A 24,909-nucleotide genomic window follows, 5' to 3' on the forward strand; every position below is an offset into this window, starting at 1 on the left:
AATGTACACTATATTTCAGATACTTAAAGTTTAAAATTCAAGTGGTCATATAAAGATTCAGATTTGCAAGTTAGATATAAATTTAAGTTGACTCAAGAAGGATTCCAGAATTCCTGAATGGAGATATTAAATATTTTTTAATGATGGTACATAAGCCATAGTTTTATGTTTAAAATGATTACTGCATTTTCACCAACATGTTGTTTTATTATTTACAGGTACGTACAACTAAAATTGTAGTAAGGAAACAATCAAACATGCATTGAATCCAAATGAATGAATCAGCTTCTGAAAGTCTGGATGAACTACAATTCTGCTTCCCATCTATAGAAGGATCGTGTATAAAAAATAACCTTCTGCCTTCAGTTTCTGTTACCATGTACACATTGCTGACTGGAATTATAATAACTACTATTTGCGGAAATCTTGTGGTGATTATATCTGTCTCCCACTTCAGACAGCTTCATTCTCCTACCAACTTTTTAACACTTTCACTGGCCATTGCAGATTTTTTTGTAGGGTTACTTATCTTACCTTTTAGCATGATACGATCCATTGAAGCATGTTGGTATTTCAGTGACACTTTTTGTAAAATTCACTCAATATTAGATTCAGCTTTTACAGTAATTTCTGTTTTACATCTTTGCTTTATTGCTATTGATCGTTACTATGCCATATGTGACCCTTTACACTATGCATCAAAAATCACATTTCAGGTAACAGCAATGTTTTTGTCAGTATGTTGGGCAGTACCTATTTGTTTCAGTTTTGGTTTAGTTTTCACAGGTAGGAATGAAGATGACTCTAATCCAGCTTATTTTAACTGTGAAGGTATATGTAATGTAACTTTTAATACAATATTGGCTTTATTTACACCATTAGTGTTCTTCTTTACACCATTTGTGATAATGCTTGGTATATACGGTAAGATATTTATTGTTGCCAGAAATCATTTTGCAGCTATTAATAACACAGCAGCAAAGACCACTTCTAGAAAAGAAATGCACAGCAGAGGGTTAAAACAAGTGGAATCAAAAGCAGCTAAAACTTTAGGATTGATAACAGGTGTATTTTTATTTTGCTGGTTACCTTTTTATGTTGTAGTAGTACTTCAATCCTTTTTCAATATTTCAGTATCTTCATTTATTTATGAAACCCTTGGTTGGCTAGCATATTTTAATTCTGCGTGTAATCCCATAATATATGGATTTTTTTACCCTTGGTTTAGGGCAGCATTTAAAACAGTTGTATCAGGAAGAATATTTACTGAAGCTTCTTCTTGTATTAATTTGTTTCCTACAAATCATTAACAAACAGTTCAGTTCAATAAAGTACAGTGCTGTTTTAAAACAGCATGCAACCGCCATCAAGTTTTAAATTATCACTAGATAGTCATAATTCATGTCATTCTTCTTGGCTGTTAGTTTTTGCAGATTACCTGTTAGACAGTCATTCAAAGCTTTGGTTAAATATTCTGTTAACAAGAACATATTGTATTTTTAATGTATGAATGCGTTGAAGCATTGTGACTATGACAATAATTGTAATCCTTGATTTTTTGCTTGTTCTTTATATCCTTTTTGTTTGTTGAATGGGTTCTGTTATATTCTTCAGACAAGGTTTGTCAAACCACAAGAGCTTACACTATAACATATTTAATTATGGGGTAACGCGAATGCAGCATGGTGAATATGACTGATTAACTTAGAGACAGAAATGAAGAAATATAAACTGCATGTTACAGAAATATCTTCTAGATTTTCATAACATTCTGCTTGATATATTTTATTTACTAAGTCTTAAACTGAGACACATACATTTTGTGAATACAATCTTTCAAGCATGAATTAATTGTATAGGCCCTAGACTGCATTTGCTAAATAACAGAAAAAAAGAAAATATAGAGTTGACAACTGACAGGCAGTGATCTGATTAATAAACATATTGCATAAAACCTGTATATATGAGAAATGAATCGAGTATCTAGTTTTCTATCTTTTTTATTCTATGGACCATAGGCTGTTACAAAGATAAATTCCATAAAACTAACAATGAACACAGTTGCTGCATTCTTACAACTCAGAATATTACATAGTAATTTTACAGATATAACTATAGATAAATCATTTTATATAGCAATAAAAAAATTCTCTAATTTTAAACATTGCTACTCAAATATTATAATGCTTAATTTCACACAGCTTGCTTTCTTCTTATGTAAGCTATTTCTATTTCACATACAGTTTTGGCAATTTCATTGACAACAATGGGATCATTAATATTAAACTTTAAAGCTCAGAATGCTCTAGAGTAACAAGTGCATTCATGCATTCTGATCTAAAGATATTGCTAAATAATTGCTTTCTCTAACTCATAAAAAGAGCATTCCATGATAATAAGAGAGAGGCTTAGATACTGTTCCTCCAACAAATACATTGAGGGATAAATTATACTTTGAACAATTTACTTATTATAATATTTTGAAAATATATTTCAGAAGTATAGTTCATAACCTCTGATCTTAGTTTATTCTAAGTGCATGCATGTATTCAGAATAATTAGACTGCATCAATTGACTCACACACACAAAAAAAGCAAACAGTAACTTCTGCATGAGATCTCAATTTTTTTCCTTTTTTATCCAAAAGATATTTACATTTTTTTCTATATGGGGGTGTTAGACTTTGTGCAAAAGCAAGCCTCTTTCTTTGCGCTAGTTTCTTGAGTATTGCATTACATATCTGAAGAAGTCTTTTTAAATCATCTCCTGGGTACCAGTGATTCTACCATTTCTGATACTCATAACTCCTTTCAGCCATTAACTTATTTAACACATTCATAATAGATATGCAATGCATCTGAAACCAGCAGGATAAGACACATGCATCTATTATATGGGTCTATATCACATTATCGAACTTCAAAAATATCGAACACCGTAAGCTCGTACTTGGAAGTTTGAAATATGATATCATTGAAAGCTCAGAACAGCGAATTTTTTTCCCAGGGAAAAAAATGCTGTTCCAAAAAACACACACACAGCACAAGCACACCTCAAACGTATGTCTAATGTAGGGGGCTGTGCCCCCCACACCACCCTACTTAAATATACCAACTCCGACATCACACCACAGTGGACGAAATAGCGAAGCTGTGGAACGGCACACCAAATTCTTGCCCTGGGTTAGAATTCGCTGTTCCTTTGCTTCAATATTATCAGTGTTCACAGTTTCAAGTTCAATGTAATGCCGTTCGAAATTTTACTTTTTCACGGTTATGATATACACCCCTATTATACATGTTACAGTATTCCCTTAGCTGTAATCTGGGGATGGAAACTGGTACCTTTAAGAGTCCTCTTAACAATTAATAAACTGATTCAGGAGATTCAATGAGAAGTTACCAGCCAACATTCTAAGTATTCTGCCTGAAATTTATTGCCAGTTAAAATATTATTCTATATCATTAAAATCATTTGAATCATTAGTCTCTTACACATATGATCAAAATTACCTAGCATTTTAGTGACATTTTTTATTTTAAATCTCAGATTCTGACATGCTTTTTTCCATTTTTCAGAAAGCAGAATACAGTAGCTAAGCGCATAATGTGACTAACCTTTCAAACTGTTGATTGTTATTTTTATGTCACAGTTTTTTTTCCCCCTCTGGCTTTAAATCATTACTTTAGTATATGTGGCATCTGTTTCTAAATTATGGTGTTTCATGAATTCACATTTATACATCAATGATCCAAACAACAGGTTGTTTGCAGTGAACATCGATGCATATGTTTGGAGTACCTTTGGTAACTCCTTGTAGTTCAATACAGCTTATCAATATAAATCAATAATATATATCTTTTCTTCTTTTCAAGAAGAGATTTGTCTATTTGCTGTTTCCTGTTTAGAATTCTGAATTGGACACAATTTCATATAATACTGAAATAATTTTAGTCAGCTGAAAATTATACTGTTTTGTCTCCTCAATACCCATACTTTATTGAAAACTATAAAATTAAAATCAGCCCGCAAAATAATAAAAGATAGCATAATTTATGATATGATGATTGCATATTTCTCTACACCATATTGGAAAAGATAGCAAGCCAAGGAGAGTAGGTTACTTCTATGACCTCATTGCAATTTCTTTTTGCCTAAATGAACTTTCAGATGTTCTAGTATAACTTAACTGAACAGACAATATGTCTAATAAAGTAATTGAGCTTATGCCTTTGGTGGAATTATCCATTCTAACACTGAAATCTCCAGATGTGGTATAAGCCACTTGGGAAAGAAAACAACAGAGGAAGTGCTACTAAATGAAGAGAAAACCAGAGAGATAGTCAAAAGTTATAAAAATGAGTAAGAATGAGGTAAAGAAAAAAGAGATCTAATATAATCTGATTTTTGTGCAATTATAGTACTGCAAAAGTAGATTTCTGGTACAGTCACATGATATAAATCTATTTTAATATGCACTTATTTCATAATAGGAAAAAAGGAGGAGTAAATATGTATATATGTGTATAAACACAAACACACACGCACACACACACACACACACACACACACACACACACACACATGCTGTATATGTTCTGAAAACAGTTCGAGCTTAAGAGGAGAAAATACCTTGATGCACTTTTGGAATCTAGTATAAAAAGAATTTTTGACATTAGCTATATCTATCTTTTAATTTCTAAAAATATTTTGGATTTCTAAAGTGAGAGGGATGGATGCTATACTTGGTACAAGTAGACTTCATGAAATTAGCAATGCTCCAGTCTTTGATGTTTTCAAAGATGTACAAAGATTTGTCTCCTTTTTTACAGAATTAAATATGTTGGCAGCATGTTTAATTAAGCTTGAAAATTCTTTGTATTAGCCAAGTTACTCCTACTAATATTAGAACCACATGAGAGTCTTTCTCCCATATTGCTTTAATTTCTGCTTGCATATCCTGGTATTGTATGGCTTTGTGCCCATCATAAAGGGTACTTTAATTGCTAGGCACAACTATTTTAATGATTAATGTTACCTTTGCCATTTTTCTTTGACTACTTTATCTGTTTTTTTTTCTTTTACCTTTTTAACTGTTGGTATTGTATGATGCCATATGATCACAACTTCTTCATTTTCAGTAATTATTTGTGGTTCATGTTTGAAATATATGGAGTGTTTACATAATCCCCAGTGCAACAGCCTTGCCACATTGTTGTGCCCTTTAAGATACAGACCTCAGCCACGAATATATCACACCCAGTAGCAAGATGTACAACTTTCCAAGGTTCTTTTTACAGTACTAGGATTTTTCTGTATTTCCCTCTTTTTCTATTGACTATATAAACCAAAGTGTATGCAGTCCTTTTTCATAAGCTACCATTATTAACTGTTCATATGTTGCTTTAAATTCACCTCTCCTTAGTGATTTATCTGTCAAACCTTGATTGACATGAGTTTTTTCAGGATTTCCCTATACTTTCTACTGTAATTGTGTGCTTCCCAATTTTTTTCTGGTCCTGCATTATATATGTTTTTTTTTTTTTATTGGTACTTTCTGTTGCACTTCATTTTTATATATTGCTAGCTTGATTTATATTCACAATTCTTTTTGAAATGCTTCTACTAATCTGGGAAAAGATGCCATTTTAAACCTCTTTTCTTCATGGTTTAGAATTTCACTATGGATTCATGTATTTATGTCAACAACCATGTATGCAGTCCCACAAGTGCAGACCTATACATATAGTCATTTTCATGGAAGCCCATATTCCTTCAGACTGAGAGATATATAATTATGACATGCACTGCTTTTCAGATACTATGCTTTCATTTTAACAATTAACATTCATATTAAAGTCCTGTCTTCCCCTTAAACTTTACTTTTCCTCCTGAACATTATTCTGCATGTATTATTCCAACAGATTCCAGATATTTCTATATACTTTTCTCTTTCCTTTTTCTAAAGCTCCTGTCTTGTTTACAGTATTCAATTATTTAGAGTTGGTTTTGATTTTGATTTCTCTTTTCTAGTAATTCCTTATTTTGGCAGCTAATAAAATTAAAGTTAGCAAGCTGTTACTATGTCTATGCAATTTAGATCATACATCCAAGCTCAGAAATTCATTTCCTTATTTACAATCATTTCTGACAAAGTACTGTAGGGAAACTTTAAAATCTGCCAACTCATTGCATTCCCAAAAACATGTTGCCAGTTACCTCTTTCCTGTCAATAGCCATTGCTATCTACTTGAGGAAAAAATTTCTGAAGTCTGTTTGGGGTACAAAAATATCTATTCAAACATCCATACAGCATTCCTAAACCTTCTGGACTCTGTTGCACACCTGGAAGAAATACAGATGTCTTTCCATTGTTCCTTTGTAAATTGCCTATCCCGTCCTTCTTCCCAATCTTTTCAAACCTCTTCTGATTGATTCTTATACTTTTCTTGCTATAGGTTCATAGGTTCATAGGATATACTAGGCTACTGGCCTGGAGGCCCTTATAAGTCTAACCAAGAATTCAAACTCAGCACCTGTTTCCCCTGTCCAGCAGGGACACAGGTGAGATCCCTCCCATCCAGCCATCCAGGTTCCTCTTAAAGAGGGCTAGAGACGTACTCTGCTTGACATGGAGAGGGAGTCTATTCCACAGATGGGGGAGTCTTTGGGACACAAATCTATCCTACCAACAAGTTCTATTAATGTTGCAGACCAGGTTAAAGCCTTGCATGTGAGTTGCATGAATGGAAGTTGTCTTATGGATATGCAGCAACTCCATCAAGGCTGGGTCTGAGATAGGCTTGTATGCCAGACACAGGTCACCTCTGAGCAGTCTGTATAAGACTGAGTAGAGGGATAGGGCTTTTAGCCTATCTGTATATAGGTGTTTGAGACCCTGGAGTTTTCTGGTCAGGAACCTCTGTGGTCTCTCCAACTACTGCATGTGCTTGCCAAGGTACATGCCGAAGGGGGCACTGTACTCGATAATGGGTCTGATAAGGGAGGAGTACAGGGATGTTATGACCTCCTTGTTCCTGGAAGAAATACCCTTATTTATGAGGTGGGCCATGTAGAAAGCCTTCCATACAATTGAGACCACAGGGTGGTCAAATGTCAGGTTGCTATCAACCTGGGTGCTCAAGTCCCTCATAACAGATTGCATGCATAGTACATTGTTAGTAATGTGATAATTAGTGGGATGCCATTTTCCCCAAAGGGGATAATGATGCATTTCTTGGCAGTCACTTTGAGGCCATGCTTCTGGTACCAGTCATTAGTTTGGGTAAGGCCCTCTTGGAGGATGTTCATATCACCTGGGGAATTTAAGACAGTGCCCAACTTGCAGTCATTTGCAAACTTGGTTAACCACAGAGCACTGGTTTTGGCTTGCACCTCAGAAAAGTGTATCCCAAACAATAGATGCCCCAAGACCAATCCTTGAGTACACTGCTCATTACGAGTTTACTTCTAGAGGTGGCTTCCCCTACTTTGACTGAGTGGGTTCTATCAGTGAGTCAATTAGCTACCCATCTGTTAATGTATGGCTTGATATCTAGCTGAGAGAGTTTATCTATTATGCCTCACTGGGAAATAGTGTCAAAGGCTTTGGCTAGGTCAAGGTAGGCAGTGTGCACTGTCTTCCCCTCATCCATGGCTTTAGTGATTGTTTCGAAGGAGTTGACCAAGTTTAACAGGCATGATCCCCCTTTGACAAAACCAAACTGTGTCTGGTCAAGCGTTTGGTGGTTGCCAATGTCCTTGTTTATAAGGTCCATGATAATGCATTCCATGGCCTTGCAGATCAGGCTAGTTAGGCTGATGGGCCTATAATTTCCTGGGTCAGTGGACACTCCACCTTTGTGTAGAGGAATGACAGTGGCTGTCCTCCATTCAGCTAGGACAAAGCTGGTGCTCAGGCTTTGGTTGAATAGGGTGTCTAATGGAGCTGAGAGTAAATGCCTGACTTCATATACGATACAGCCAGAGATGTTATCAGGCCCCATGGAGACTGTATTTTTTGCCCTTGAGAAGGCATTAAGGACCAGCTTCCTGGTGATGAGTGGAGGGGGGCAGGTGATGGGGATATCTAGTTTACTGATGGGGGGACGGGGGGTGAAGTTTTTACTGAACCTGTGTATATGGTGTTATTGACCACCAGTTCAGAGCAGATTTGGGTGTTGCCTTTGAGACTGCGGACATATGTGAAGAAGGCCTTGTGATTGACCTTAGTGGATGTGGCCAATTTGAACTCTAATTTAGCCTTAGAGGATTTCATCTGTGGCCTTATTTGCTTGTTCAGACAAAGGAGAGATTGCTTCCAAATTGGCACCTGCTCCTTCTTGGTCCTGGGCAGCAATTTTTTTTTCCTTTTATTATAGAGTTTGTTTATTGCTGCTGTCCACCAGACAGGTTTACTCTCCTTTGAGGAAGATGCTTTGGTTCTGCCAGGTATTGCTGAGTGCATACAGCTATGTAGGTGTTTAGGCTTGGACAGTAGTGCTTGTTCCAACTGAAGGGACAGTGGCTGTGAAGCTGCTTATACCTGCTGTGAGGAGATTGCAGTCAGGTTTGGAAAAGTTTTTTCATTTGACCCTGGCAAGGAGAGGGGTTAGGAGAGATGGTGACTTCAAAAGTGATCACTTTATGGTCTGATTGTACCAAGGAGGATGACACTTTAGGGGTGCAACAGTGGCTATTGATGTTGGTTAGAACCAGGTTCAGGATATTTTCACTTCTTGTAGGGGGTGTCAATCGGCTGATCCAATGCATTAGCATTGACAAAGTTGAGGAATCTCTGGGCATTCATGTTTGGGCTAGAATAGGTCTTCCAGTCTATGGTTGGGTAGTTAAAGTCACCCAGGATCAGTATAGAGGGTAGAATGTTGGTAGATTCAAGTAAGTCCAGGTAGGTGGAGTTGGCGTATAACCTTACTAATTATACCCTTTTAATGGCATTCAAGACTCATCTAAAAACTCAACCAGAGCTGATCTTTCACTTTGTTCCCCCAATCCCTTTCTCTTTTACAATACTCTGTAATTAGTTACTTATAGGGAAGTCAGTCTCTAACCTACACTTGGTTTCATTCCATTCTACTACATTTCTATCTTCAGTTATTTGCTCCCAAATACCATGGTTCCTTTGCTTATTTCCTCCAGTAAATTCCAGCCCACTCTTGCCTGTTTTCTATACACCTACTTGCAGTCCATGCAAATCCGACATGATTACAGCACATCAGTGTGATGAGCAGTGAAGCTCATTGAATATGCATGCTTCTCATTGTGCTTACATGTTTCCAAGCATCGTTTTGTGGACAGTAGCAGACTTGGTGGTCATGAAATGGTGCTAGAGAGCATGAGTATGCAGTGTAAACAAAACTGCTTGCTTGTAGGCAAACCTATTATGCGAGCCTACGTGAACAGCTTATATGCAGTGAGGGTAAGTTCAGTATAAGACTTAAGATGCAGGGGATGTTACATGGTGAGAATGCACATCGAATACAATGGTAATAATGCAGGGATAAGTATGAGATGGAGAGTAAATGGGAAAACATACTCTGTTAATGCAGTCAAATGTGAGTATGTCACAAAAAAAACGAACATTTTAAATAGAAATACTTCCATATTTATGTAATAATAATTCATCCTGTTCACAGCTCTTGACACATGCATATAATTAAAAATGGACATGTTAACGGATGTGAGAGGGACACAATTAAAAATTGTAAGAAAGGGGAGGAAATGTGCTATTAATGTTGACAACTTGCTGAGTTAAGATAACAGTTAGCAAGGACAGTGGATACATTTGGGGCTACTCTCGTACACTGCAGTTATTGAATATGACATGTATATACAGGGAATTTATGTGTGATAACTGACTGGAATGCTTATTCTCCACTTTCTCATGGATAAACAAGAAGAAATGAGCCCTACAGCTGTTATAGCATGCACATCAGAAAGCGACATGTGTTACCATTTTTTTGTCCTTGGACAACCATAGACAAGGGGTATATTACCTTGACACGTACTATACAGGCATGTGTTTTCTATTCATGTACATCATAAACAGTAAGATAATAGCACTCAAAATTCACAAGTGGCAAACAACAACACAAATCTGATGGTATTGCATTAATTCAAGGTGTCCATTTGTAACTACTACATGATTATAGGGGCATGCTCACAAGAAATTACAGTCAGATATTGTAGGAAGGGATTAATGTGACATTAAATCAATCACTCACAATGGTATGATAAGAGTAATAGAATCATGTATTTCACTGGTCCACAGCAAATATCTGCTTTCAAAGGTAATACTTGCATTATCCAAAATGTAATTGTTAATGTCATGCAGTACTGCAGTTAATATCTTCTAAATAATATCCTGAAAAAACTAATGTGTGTTTTTGGGTATTGATCCACACATAATTAAGATGATGTACTTGCTGCCTGATACAATCACCAAGAGCTATTAGAACAAGCATGTATGTTTGATATCAGAGTTAAAGTAGGCCTGTTCAAGATGATATGTAGTGACAGACTGACAATACTTCTCTGCCTTGCATTCAGACCTGATGCATACTTACCACGTGTCTCTCTGAGGTGAGATAGTCTCTCTTGATGTCCTGATGCACCTTGTGGTTGTTTTCTATCTCTGCTGCAGCTGTACAGTTGAGAAAAGAATACACACACACACACACACACACACACACACACACACACACACACACACACACACACACACACACACACACACACCGATAGATATTGGTATAGATATAGATATACATAAATATATACATATACATATATATGCATACTGAGCAATTGCATTTGTTTTCTAATTAATGCCATCTCATACACTGGTGATTGGTCAGTATACTTACACAAATGAGGTATGTTTGCAGTCCTGAATTAATCATCTCACTGGCTCAGGAGGTCCTGCTTGTAGTTCTTCATGTCGTAGTTAGTGACAACATTTCTCCTCAGTGTATAGGATGCCAGTGCAGGGCAGCCTTGGCCATCCCATTTCAGACCTCAGTATTCTACTGTCACCTGGTATAATCCCCATGCAGCAGCCTCTAAAAAAATCCTGGACTCCTCAACACTCCACCTTTCTGCTCTCAATGGAGCATTATCCTTACCTTTGCTAACCATATCTGCAACAGTCAAGCTAGAAATATTGGTCTGAAATGGTGCTCAGTTCAGATTTCATGTGTAGCAGCCTGTGCACAAAGATGCACAGTCTTACCAACTGCATTTGCACAATTGGAAGGACAGCAATAGCTTGTCAAACACATTGGCACTGATTACATCCAAAAGCAAAGAAGGAGTGTAATCTGACAGTGAGATTTTTCAGTGTGTGGTGCTCAAGCTATTGACATGTGTTCCAGTGTTAAACAATGACATGCGTTATGGTGTTTGCCATGACTGATTAGAGGAAAAATGGTATGACTTATGACATATTGGCCTGTAATGAGTTACAGACTGGTAAGTATAAGTAGTACCTCCTGGAAATCAAACCTACCGCCTACATCGAGGCGATCTATGCCTGACATACAAAGCTATGTCAAATCCAGAATTAATGGACATGCTCCACCTCAGTAAATCTAAATCCCTTAGAGCCACACACTCGAGGGACTTGAACCTCAGCACAGAAATAAATAGAACTTGCTGGAGGGACAGGTTCATAACCCAGAGGCTCCCTTCGCTCTGGAATAGAATTCCAGTTCATGTGAGGCAGAGCACCTCACTGAATCTCTTCAAGAAGAATCTCGATAGGTGGATGGGGGATCGTAGGTGTGTCCCAGGGATTACTCCCGTGTCACTATTAGACAGAGGCACAGTAAACTAAACCTTAAAAAGGGCACAGTATACTCAAATCAAGGGGTGGCGTAAGCCATACAGAATCGGGCTAGGCTTATAATTGCCCCAGGGCAGATAGCCTAGTATGAACCTATGAACCTATGAACCTATGAACCTATGAACCAAGGGGATAAAATGGATAAAATGTTAAACTTTGTTGTGACTTTACTTAGTCATGGGATTGCATTTCTAAGGAAATATGGTATTTGTGTTTGTAAATAAATTTCAGATGCATGCAGTTGCATAACCTGAGTAATATATGGTGGATTAGATTACATACATACTGTCCTAAACACATGCTTATGATAAGTAATATTGCATAATAATTATAACAAAAATATGGAGCGCATCATACTGCTGCATGTGTACTCTAAATTCAATGTCAGGATTGTCATATTTAGCATAATTTACACGTTATACTGGGCTTCTATAGCAAACAGTAATGATATTTGTTGCAGCAATCATAATTGTGATGCTCACTTGCATTTATTATTACATCCCTAATCAAAATATTGTGACAGATGGCATTCTGCCCCCCACTGAAAAAGTATTAGGAGACTGGATTCGAACTCTGCATCAGCTGTTCACTTTCTGTAAGCTCAGTGCACACACGACTTGTGCCACAGTGAAAGTTACCTGAGGTGTATTTTCTTCATTGAGTACTAGCCAAAGTGCTGATAGTTGTAGATCAGTGCCAGGCATAGTTGCACTACAGATGGGAACCCAAATAAAAGTTTTATTTTTTTTTCCTTAGGGAGTAAACCCTGTTTGCACACTGGTGAGTGGAGAGGAAATGCAGAAGGCATTATAGAAAGAAAAGCAGTAAAAGAAAAAAAAAATTAGACTGTATTGCAAAATACGAGAGAAACCTGTTTACATACCGATGAATGGAACAAGCATGCAAAAGGCATTAGAAAAAAGAAAAAAGTAAAACAAAACAGATTGTATTGTAAAGTAACACATACAATTGATATATGTAGCAAGGAACAAAGTGTGTTGTAGCATTACCATAACAGTTACACTTTTCACATCTACTTGTAACATTACAGATAGTATTTAGGTTACATATCATCAGGATTTCATGTAACGGTAATTGATCTGAAAGTGGACACACAGAAAATGACAGGAGGTCATTCTTGCCCCAGTACATGCAATTACTGAATATGTCAAAGTTTATAATGTGTTGCATAACTGTCATGATGAATACATGTGAGATATGAATAAGTTATCCAGCAAATATGATGTATATGCTCACATAACTCATGTTACTGGTTTTGTGTTAGCACACTCTGTAAGATGTCATATGCCACAGCATCCATAGCACATATTGTTATTAATAATATGAAGAGGTGAGCTTACAACATCAATAACACATTTGTAACATCGATTCATGGGGACTATAAGTAAGAGTTTTATCATTTATCCCATAATTTAACCTATTCATTTCATATACAACATTGTCAATATTTATTTTTAATCCAGTGATGAGCATATCATTAATATCATTAACTTGATTTGAACCCTGAATTATGGGGGCACTTTATCTCAGCTCACTTCACTTACACCTTTTGGCATAAACATGGTTAGTGGGCAGGTGAAATTTATTCAGTCAGTTCTGTACAGTGATGACATAAGTGCACCAGCACCAGTCTCAATTGTGCTACTATAGCATTCCAAATTAAAATTTTCCATTTTTACCTTAGGAAGTGAACTGTTTCTCATGATAGGGAACAATGCCAGTCAAGAATGCATGAGGCCAAACTACACATAAAGGATGCAAAAAATATGTAAAAAGTAAAGGAAACATTATGAAACATTTCTGATGTTACCTCCACTTTATCTTTTAACATGAACACATGGTACTTAAACATCAGTGCATTCACATTAACAGCAGCCTGTCTGGATTTGAACCAGCAAACCAGTGAAATAACAGCACACAAATGAAGTAATGATAGCTCATGACTAAAGACTACATACACTTTGGTTTACATAGTTTATAGAAAAAGAGAGAACTAATGGAAATGCTGGTGTTATAAAAAAGACCTTGAAAAGTTGTATATCTTGTTGCTGCATGTGATATATTCATGGCTGATGGTATGTATACTGAAGAGCACAACAATGTGGCAAGGCTGTGGCACTAGGGATCATGTAAACACTAAAACATGCATTTTTACATGAACCACAAATAATTGCTGAAAATGAACATGTTGTGATCACATGAGTTCATCCAACACCAACAGTTAAGAAAGTAGAATCAAGAAAACCAGATAGAGTAGTCAAAGAAAAAAAGGGCAAAGGTAACATTAATCATTAAAATAGCTGCACCTAGCAATTAAAGTACCTTATATGCTGAGGGACACAAAGTCATACAATATCAGTCAATAGAAGCAGAAATTAAAACAACATGGGAAAAAGACTCTCATATGGTTCTAAAAGTTTGTTGAGTTATACTGAGGTTTGTGGCATGCATACTGTCTGGGTGATGACCTTTTAGGGTCCCCTCTTCCACGCCTCAACAGTCGGGTTTTTTTGTTTCCCCACTAGTGCCTTATGCTTTTATTTAAACTGCTGCTTAATCCAAATATTAAACAATAATTATTACTCAAATGCTATGGTGTTTCTCTCCTCAGCTTTAATAACTTAGCTTACAGTTTTTACCGAGCTGTGCTTCTCATAGTGGCTGATCACCTCTGCATTGCAGTTTCACCTGGCTAATTCACCTTGCAGTTCTGCTAATCAGGACTGTCTTAGCATCCAAACCAAGGTTACTAATTCCTATCTAAATTTGGGCACCATTTCTTTTCCATATTTCACAGGGCTGATTTGTACATTGGGTCCCCAGCTATAGTGTGCATGTTAAGTAAGTTTTATTACTCTGCATACACTGTTAGCAACACAGGTTGTAAATTTGTAAAAAACTTTTAAGGTGCATCAGCTATGCCTTCTTTGCCCATCTGAGCTGTTGCAATTGACCAATTAGAGGAGATATTGGATTAGCCACTTAATGACTGTTAGGGTACTACTTGCATTATCTGTTTAAAATGCTCAGTCTATCCTGTGCTAAATGAAATAGTTCTCTTTTACTTAATCGTACCTACCTAATTATTTCTTATTCTATCTAGTTATTATCTTGACTGTCACCCCAGTATGAGATCGGAGTTTACGATTTGTCACACTAGATGTGTTTAAGCTCCTTATTCTTTATTTTTTTGTTACCTGCCAGTGTAATTGAGATGTCATTAACTCTGACTTGTTATATGTGCCTTTACTTCCAAATGCTGTAAACTTTAAGTTCTTTGTGCCTAGGGACATCTAGTTATTAGACAAGCAATTTCTGCAGCACATGGTTTCCATTCTGTAACCATTTTTGCACAGCAACTGTAGTTTTTCTCAGCTATGTACTTTCTTTCTGTATCTTCTTAAACAGTTGGTATTAACTGCATTAAGATTGACACTTAAATGTTTTTTTTTTAATATTTCCTACTCTTTAATTCACTTGCTTGTTACCCAATACCCTTTCTTTTGTCACCCATAGTATTCCAACTTCCTCCTATTACTGTATTTACTTTTTTATATAACTTTCTACTTGTGAAATTCACACTTTTCATCTCCTGGCCTCCACTTACATTCCTTCTACTTCTGTTTCTCTTTTGAATGTATAATGTACCTTTAATAGCATTTTCCCCTCTTTTATATCCCATTTATATGTGTTTTTCTTTATTTTACAGCCCCAGTGCCCTGAGTGAGCTTTTATTTCATCCCATCATCCTGGCTGTTCCTGGATGGTCCTCCCTCTGCACCACTCTTATTTGCCATGCAGGATCACTACTCAGTACAGTTAAAAGAGTTCACTAACATTGGAAATTGAAAGATCCTTGTCTCATGACTGAATATATGTCTCAACTACAATTTTATTTTATTTTATTTTACATTTGTTGACTGGGATAGTCTGACTGGATGCATGTCCATTTTCAGTGGAGGCCCGGGGAGAAAAGCTCCAAGGGCAAGAAGATACAGCATTACATAATACCAGCATTACATATTACAAACAGACTATTTACAGTGATTACATAAGTAAGCAAGTTAAACAAGTTCCACAGGTTAGAGTTAATCCCAAGCGTACTATACTGCATTCAGGCACTGACAGTTTTCATTTTTCTATTTAAACAGTTTGTTGAGTTGTACTAGCATTTGTGGTGTGCATACTGTCTGGATAATGCAGTGCAGTACAATTTCACTTGACTAATCTGCTTTGTGGCTCAAACCGCTCCATTTGCCCTTGCTTCACTCGGACTCACTCAACTCCCCAAACCTATCCCCATTCTCACCCACCCCCCACTTTCCTTAAATGTCTGTCTAGCCTAACTTACCACACCCCCCCAGGTCCCACCTTCTTCCTTGCCACCAATCTTAGCTCACTTCCTCTATTTCTTTCCACCCCTTCCGCTCAACCTAACCCACTCTCCCTACTTCTCCACTTTCTTTTTGATTATAATCACTCATTCCACCTATCTCTTTAGCACTTTCACACCTTCCTACAACTTCTGTCTCTCTCTTCCCTTCCTTAAATAATTACACTTTTTCTAACCTTATTTTCCACCCTAACAATTCCTTCTTCTGCATTGACAATACGTCATGCTATTTCTCCTCTAAAACACCATCTTCCTTCTTATTCTCACCATCACCACTTCCTATCAGTACCTCTTAGCTAACATTTACCTTTCACTAACACTTTCCTACACTCATACTGATGAACAAATCTCAGTGAACTTCATCATTGCAAGTCCAATTTTCAATTTCCATGAGACTACCCTCCAGAAATGTAAATACTGCAACTCCCCTGTCCCCCTACTAAGATGAATAGACCATCCCTAGTAAACTTACTCTGCTTTGGTGAAATTCATCCCAACCCAGGTCCATTGCCAAGTTCTTCCACCATAACCATGTCAATCCCTCCCACATCTCTTTGGTTATCCCTAAACAAACTCCCATCTCCTTCCCTGCAAACCCCACACAAACTTTCTTCAACACTTCTTCCAAAACCTACCACTACTCTCACTGAATATACACAGTATTAAGAGTAATGTCACTTCTTTTCATTCTTTGATCTCTCTCTCCAAATTCCTGGCATGTTCACCCTCTCTGAAACCTGGCTACAACCTCATATAACTGAGTCTGAAATCCTTGCCCCCCAGCTACAATATTATCTGCCATAACAGATATAATAAAAAAGGGAGGAAGTGTTATTTTATAGTCTGAACAACTTCCCCTCTACCCTTTACATACTACTCCTCATAATTTCCACCCAGCAGAAATCCTCATTGTTAACTGTAAACTGAATAAACACCAAAACCTGGCCATCACAGCCATCTACATTCCACCTGGTGACAACATCCCTACTCGTGAACACATTATCTCCTGGATCTTAGAAACTATCACTTATGAGACTGTTATCCTTGGTGACATTAACATAGATTGGGATGCTTTAACTTCTTACTCTCCAAATTCTAGCATTAACCTCTATGGCTTCTCCCAACTAATCTCTTCCTCCACACATCTAAATAAATACGCAAATACTGGACCTCACTTGATTGGATCCTCACCTCGGACCAAACCTATATCACAATGCTACCACTCTGTCTGATATCCTTAGTGACCTTCGTCTCACCTATGTTCAAAGACGCTTCCCCCACTTTAATAAAGCCCACCAATACAAAGACTGTTGCAAACTTAATAACATTAACCGAAATACTTTGATAATCTTCTCTCCGCGATAAATTGGTTCTTCCTCCATGCTGTCCCACTTGAAGAGGCTGTCAGCAGCTTTAACAACAGCTTCCTTAAAACTCTAAACTCCCTGGCCCTCACCATAAAAATCAGAATTAAATCTAACTTTGCACTTTGGTTAACACAATCCACTCATATCTTAATGTTCAAGAGAAACAATGCCTGGAAAAACTGGAAAAAAAAACTAAATCTCTTACACATCTCCAAATATATAGGGAACTCCAAAATCTTACCAAGAAGCAGGTTGACCTTGATAAAAAACGTTTCTATCAAAAAACACTATCCAGTCCCACTCCAACCCCCCCCCCTGCCCAATTGTGGTATAATATCAGCAAGCTCCTACATCCAGGCAATCCTTCTACTCCTAACTCCTGTCCCAATAGCTCTGCCCTGGAAACAGCCACCATTCTAAATTTCTTCTTCATTGACGCTATACAAAATCTAACTAAAACATACAATACCACTCACCCCTCTATAGATCCCACTTATTCTACCCACATTCGCGTTATCTTTATTAAACCCTCCCCTACAGCATATATTAGATCACTTCTCAGCCATGTTCACCTTCTGCTGACAACTTACAACTACTTTTCCTTAAACGTGCTGCTAAATCTATTGCTTATCCCATCTCCATTTTAATCAATGGATCTAGCCAAGAATGCACAGTTCCTGCAATCTGGAAAAAATTCTATGTCATACCCCTTCACAAAGGCAGTAACTCTTCTGACCCTGCTAATTTCAGACCTATTGCAATACTAACCCCCTATCAAAAATATGGGAAACATGCATTTATAAGCATTTATAAGCAGCTACTCAATCATATTATACAGGAAAAACTCTTAACCTCTGCCAAACATGGTTTTTGTCCCCATCACAGAACATCTATTGCACTCATTTCTTTCACACAGACCATTGTAAACTCTCACAACAATAAAAAGCTAGTCTCTTGTCTTTTCTGTGACCTCTCTAAAGCCTTTGATACTGCCTCCCAACTTCCTCTATCTAAACTTAGTAACCTTAATCAGTCCAACTTCACACTTCAGTGATTCTCCAGCTGCCTTTCCAATAGATTCCAATCTGTCAGATGTCTCTCTGCCTCCTCCCCTTTCCTCCTGTTTCAAACTGGGGTTCCACATGGTTCCATTTTTGGACTCTTGCTTTTTAACATTTCACTCATAACCTGTACACATCCTGTCCTCACACCTCTTTAATTCAATATACCCATGACTCTACAATTCTATCCTGTTCTGACAATCTCTCCCACCTTCTTACCCTTACCAAAGAACCATTCCGCTCAGTGGAAAAATGGCTAACCAGTAATAACTCCTACTCAACTTGAAGAAAGCCAGACTTCTCCTCTTCCTCCTAAAATCTCTACAACAGCACAAAAACACCTTCACTGACACTTCCCTTAATAACACAATTATCTCTGTCGAACAGCATACTAAACTGGTGGCATAATTATTGATGAACAACTAAAATTTGATATTCACATTCAACAGGCTGTCAAAAAGACCCACCAAAAACTAGGGATGTTATGTAGGCACAAAAATACCTCATTAATTAAGCTAAGCATTCTCTAGCTCAGGCATTTCTACTTCCCACCCTAGTGTACGCAGCACCTATCCTAACTAACATACAATCCAATCTATCAGCTAAACTTGAAACCACTTATAATAAAATTGCTAGACTGGCTGCCAATCTCACCTACTGCTCCCACCACTGTTTGGCATTAAAGAACTTGCAGTTGCTTGAATTCCAGCAAAACTCCTCTTTCCTCAGCTCCACCTCACTCACTCACTCTCTCTTAAACAAATCCTATTTCTGTCCTGTTCTCCCTAACCTCATCTCTTCCTGCACACATAAAAATGTGTTCTCTGTAGCACTGATCAACACCACTTAGAAATTCACAAACCTAATAAAAACATAGGTAAACTTCTATACAACTACTTAGTTGCCAATGTTTGGAATAGACTTCCCCTGGGCTTAAGAACAATCTCTAACACTTACAGCTTCAAAAAACTTCTAAAAGACCACCTGATTATATCGTGATCGAGCCCTTTCCCTGCTCCAATTTAAACTATTTTCTCTGCTTACTCGTAACTATGAGTTACTACTACATACATCTGGTCTTTGCATACTATGTTCTTCCTCAGTCTTGAATGTTAATTATTGTTAATTTCTTGTAGGCTACTTGATTGTAATTAATTTTTAATCTCTGAACCTTTGTTAATGTAAAACCACAACAGGCACCCAAAGAGGCAGAAGGTAATAATAAAAAAACACGAGCCTGTAGGTGTAAGCAGCAGCAGGTTTAATCACATAAACGCCACACAATACAAAGCGTTTTCATCCACCAGACTTCCTCAGATGTAAAATGAAAGAATGAAGGCTGTGCCTGCTTATATACCCCTCCCAATCTAATTAGTAATTAAAACAATTGTTTAATTGACACCAATAAAATCCTGTAACTAAAATATTTGTGACAACCTACCAACTTGCCACAAATACAGATGAAAGTAGATAAAAACATGCACATTTTTTAAAAGAACTTTAAAATAAATATATAAATACTAAAACCATCACAATGTGTTGGACAGATAAATAAACTTGAATCAAAAACCAACAAAAGGAACTTGCAAAACAATATATATACTTATTTTATAGTTTTGCAGCTCTCATTTTTAAAATAGGGGCAATGGATAAGCCTGACTAGCTTGGTCTGCAAAGCTATGGAAAGGATCATCATGGACCTCATAAATAAAGATATTGGAGACCTACAGACACTGGATCCTACCCAGTTTGGCTTTGTTAAGGGCAGATCCTGCCTCTTAAACCTGGTCGATTTCTTTGAAACAGTCACCAAGGCCATTGACGAGGGGAAGGTGGTCCACACAGCCTACCTGGACCTCACAAAAGCCTTCGATACAATACCCCACTCGGGCATTATAGATAAGCTCACCAGCTTAAATATAAACCCCTATGTCACTAGATGGGTTGCAAACTGGCTCAAGGACAGAACCCACATGGTTAGAATTGCTGGAGCCATGTCAGACTCCAAACCAGTTACAAGTGGCGTCCCACAAGGCTCAGTCCTGGGACCTCACTTGTTCGGTATATATTTCTTGGCGGTACTGGCCAACACGGAAGGACTGTGGCTGACCAAGTTCGCAGATGACTGCAAACTGGGTGCCATAATCAACTCTTCAGCCGACACAAGCATCCACCAAAAGGGCCTCATAGAAACAGACAACTGGTGCCAGAGCCATGGCCTCAAGCTAAACGCCAAAAAGTGTATAGTGATCCCCTTTGGCAAAAACGAAGTGCCCACAAATTACCTCATAGGTGGTAATCCATTAAGTACAGAAGAAGTCATTAGGGACCTGGGGACCCAAGTTGATAGCAATCTCTCATTTGACAACCACGTGGCCAAAGTGGTTAGAAAAACATTTTATATAGCCCACATAATCATGAAGGGATTCACATCTAGATCAGGGGAGGTCATCGTGCCTCTTTACTCATCCCTCATCAGGCCCATAATTGAGTACAATGCCCCTTTTGGGATGTACCTTACCAGACACCTGCAGCAACTGGAAAGACCCCAAAAGTACCTCACTAAGAGGATCAAAGGGCTCAAACAGATGCCATATGCTGCCCGGTTAAAGAAACTCCAGCTTTACTCAGTGGCATACCGTCTGCTCAGAGGCGATCTGTGCCTGATGTATAAAGCCATGTCCAACCCAGAATTAATGGACATGCTGCACCTCAGAAAATCCAAATCCCATCGAGCTATGCGCTCGAGAGACTTGAACCTCAGCACTGAAATAAATAGGACATGCTGGAGGGACAGATTCATAACCCAGAGGCTCCCTTCACTCTGGAATAGAATCCCAGTCCAGGTTAGGCAGAGTCCCACATTGACTCTCTTCAAGAGGAATCTTGATGAGTGGATGGGAGATCATAGGTTTACCCCAGCTATAACTTCTGTGTCACTGTTAGACAGAGGCACAGTATACTAACCTCAAAAAAAGGCATAGCAAAATTAATTTAAAATGGGTGGCGAAAGCCAAACACACTCTGGCTAGGCTTATAAATGCCCTAGGGCAGATAGCCTAGTATGAACCTATGAACCTATGAACCTATTATTCTCTACACTCCCTACCCTATCGTATGTTAACTATCTGCACTGCATTCATGCAACTGTAAGCCTATAAACAAAGTAAATAACTTCTGAAAAAGTATAAGACTCAACCAAATGCAATTTAAGTAAAACTACTTCTCCACAGAGAGCTGCCAAAGAGTAGCTGCTATAGATTTGACTGGCTGCAATACAAAACACAGAACTTACTGATTGTTTTTCTTTGCTTACTCTCCACTGGATCCCTGCCGGTGAAACACTGTTAACTTGCACTTAGGTTTTCTATGCATAGGTTATATGTTTTAGACTGACTCCCACCTCCAATGATGCCTTGCAGCCATTTAAACTCACTGTTTGGTGTTTTGTGCCATCTTCTATCCCCTCGCTTCGGTGATGTGTGCAGGCTGACCAGGTAATAAATGCTGTTGATATTTGTTGTCTTTTCTAATTTTTCTGTAATGTTTCTTTTAGTCAGGAATTACCTGTAACCCACCTCTATGCATATATACAGATCTGGAGGTTTATAATTTTTAGACTGTATCAGCACCTGGGTGACATTTTCAGTGTTACATTTTTAGTTATATTTCTGCTTTCATGTCTTTGTTCTTCTGCTGTCTGTGTTATTATACATATATACTTACATCTTGTTTTTTTGTACTGTCTACATTTTAGTGTTTCACATGTTTGATACCATAGTGGGGATTGCGTGACACTGCAAATACCTTTTGTATGACTACAGAGGTTCTTAGCGATAATAATATAGTAATTCTGTATACTCTAATGAAACTCTGTCTGCCATACAATTATCTATGACCCTAAACACCATATAATATTTATGTCCTACTCCAACTACTTTGTTTAATTGACTTTATTCTGTTGATTTCCCATTGGTGTTTGTTTAGATTTAGATCATGATTACTGCTTTATTTATTAAACCTGTCTCGCATTGTACTACTTGAGTGTAGAGCTTCTTTTTAGCCCATATTTGGTGGGATTGAGATCCTGTTTATGGCTAGATTTGGTTCTAGGTTATAACATTGACAGCTACTTTCACTGACAACAGAAACATCGACACCACATAATCGACAAACCATACCCACGACACCTCACATGCCCGACAAACAAGTAACCGACAGTCCACAAACACGAAACCCCATACACTGCACACACCACAATAACAACAATCAACTAACAAAACACATCCCCTATCCAAAAACCACACACAGAACACAAGCACACCAAAATCCTCACAAACCCACACTAAACCTCACACACACAACTATGTACAACCCTAACCCAAACCCTTACCCTAAGGTCCGTCACTATCGCACACTCAGCTAACCTGCGCCCTAACCCTAACTCACTTAACCTGCCCCTAACCCAAAAAATAGTACTACCGCACACTTACCTAACCCGTGCCCTAACCCTAACTCACTTAACCCACCCCTAACCCAAAACATACCACTACCGCACACTTACCTAACCCGCGCCCTAACCCTAACTCACTTAACCCACCCCTATCCCCACAGACTGTCACTATCCACACTTACCTTACTCGCACCCTAACGTCCGTCACCACCGCATACTCACACAGCCTTCTTTCCAAGTCACTATCCCTGGCGTCGGCGTTTTCATCCGTAGCGTCGGTCTTCTGAATGTCGATCATCTGACGCCCGCTAATGCGTTGTCGGTGATGTTGGCTGTCGATCTTCTAACCTAGACCCCTAGATTTATATAAATTATCTTACATTGTACCTTTTGCTTATAGAACTTAATTTAGCCAATATTTTCTTTGCTGATGTTTTTGTACTGAGTTTGATTAGCTTTTCTGCTTAATCTTAGAAAACTGCAATGTTCTGAACTCTGCATTCATACTGCTGCTATACTAACTGCCTTTTTTGTTAGCACCCCATGTTCTCATCTCTCTCTGATAGTCTTTCTCTTGACTGCTTTTTTCTTTTATTCATCCTACATACTCACATTTCATTACCATTGACTTCTCCTCCTTCCCTCTCTCTTTACTAATTATTTCCACCTGACCTTATACTTGCTTCCCCTACCACCTTTCTCTTCCTACCTATCCTCTTTTCTACTCTACTTAGACCCTCTCCTGATATTTCCTGCAATCAAGCTTTGTCCTCTTTTTCTTCCTTTATCTAGGTCCCCTTCTTAAACACATGGATGTACTGTCACTCACCCACCTGGAAAAATATACATCTCTCAAGTGATTGCTCTGGCAGCGGACAGTCCCGGTTATCTAAAGCATCATTATTTGTATGTGTTTATGACCTTTTAATTCTGTTTAGCTTGCCAGTTATTAAGACCGGGTTTGGCTGTAGCACATCACCATAACACTCCCTTGTCCCTCTTTTATCTCTTGCAAAAGCAGTCTCTCTAGCAGTTCAGCTTGATATCACTAATTTAGCTTTGAGCTGTCCCTCTAAATTGTCTATAACTCCCAATGGTCCCTCCTCCCTCTCTACCCACATTCATCTCTCCACTCTCCACCCTATCACATGTTTAGTAAGTGCATTGCATTCATGTAACTGTAAGCCTAAAAATAAAGTAAAAAACTTCTGAAAAAGTATAAGATTCAACCAAAAGTAATTTAAGTAAAAACAACTTCTCCACAGAGAGTTGCTGAAAAGTAGCCACTATAGATTTGACTTGCTGCAATACAAAACACAGAACTTACTGATTGTTCTTCTTTGCTTACTCTCCACTGGATTCCTTCTGGTGTAACCCTGCTCCATTCACCCTTGTCATGCTTGGGCTCACTCCACTCCTCTACCCTACCCCCAATTCCACACACCCCAAATCAATTACAGTTATATTCTACCATTAAAGCCATTCCCCCTTACCCCACCCACACTCCCTGCAATTCCTCCATTCACCTTTACCTACACTGTATCCTCCTAATCCTACCCACTACCTCACTGCTTTACCAACTACTACCTTCCTTAAATCGTAGTACCCTACCTACCTTTATAGATTACAAATCTAACTACTACTCTACTTAACTTTGTACTTTATAAAGCCCATCCTTTGTATTCTACACACTAGCTAACCTCTCCACAAACTTACATCCTTCTTGACAAAATGCTACATCTACTTTTAT

The 24,909-nt window shown here is 38.0% G+C and overlaps 1 protein-coding gene across 1 annotated transcript; it reads left to right on the forward strand.

Annotated features, from left to right (window-relative positions):
• Window positions 1-311: 311 nt before the first annotated feature.
• On the forward strand, window positions 312-1,310 carry LOC122797670 (trace amine-associated receptor 3-like). Its single transcript, XM_044066241.1, has one exon. The coding sequence runs from the start codon at window positions 378-380 to the stop codon at window positions 1,308-1,310; it is 933 nt and encodes a 310-aa protein (XP_043922176.1). The 5' UTR covers window positions 312-377.
• The last annotated feature ends 23,599 nt before the right edge of the window (window positions 1,311-24,909 follow it).

This window comes from Protopterus annectens, chromosome 1.part0 (genome assembly GCF_019279795.1).
Source record: "Protopterus annectens isolate FY-2018-M chromosome 1.part0, PAN1.0, whole genome shotgun sequence".
NCBI lineage: Eukaryota > Metazoa > Chordata > Ceratodontiformes > Protopteridae > Protopterus > Protopterus annectens.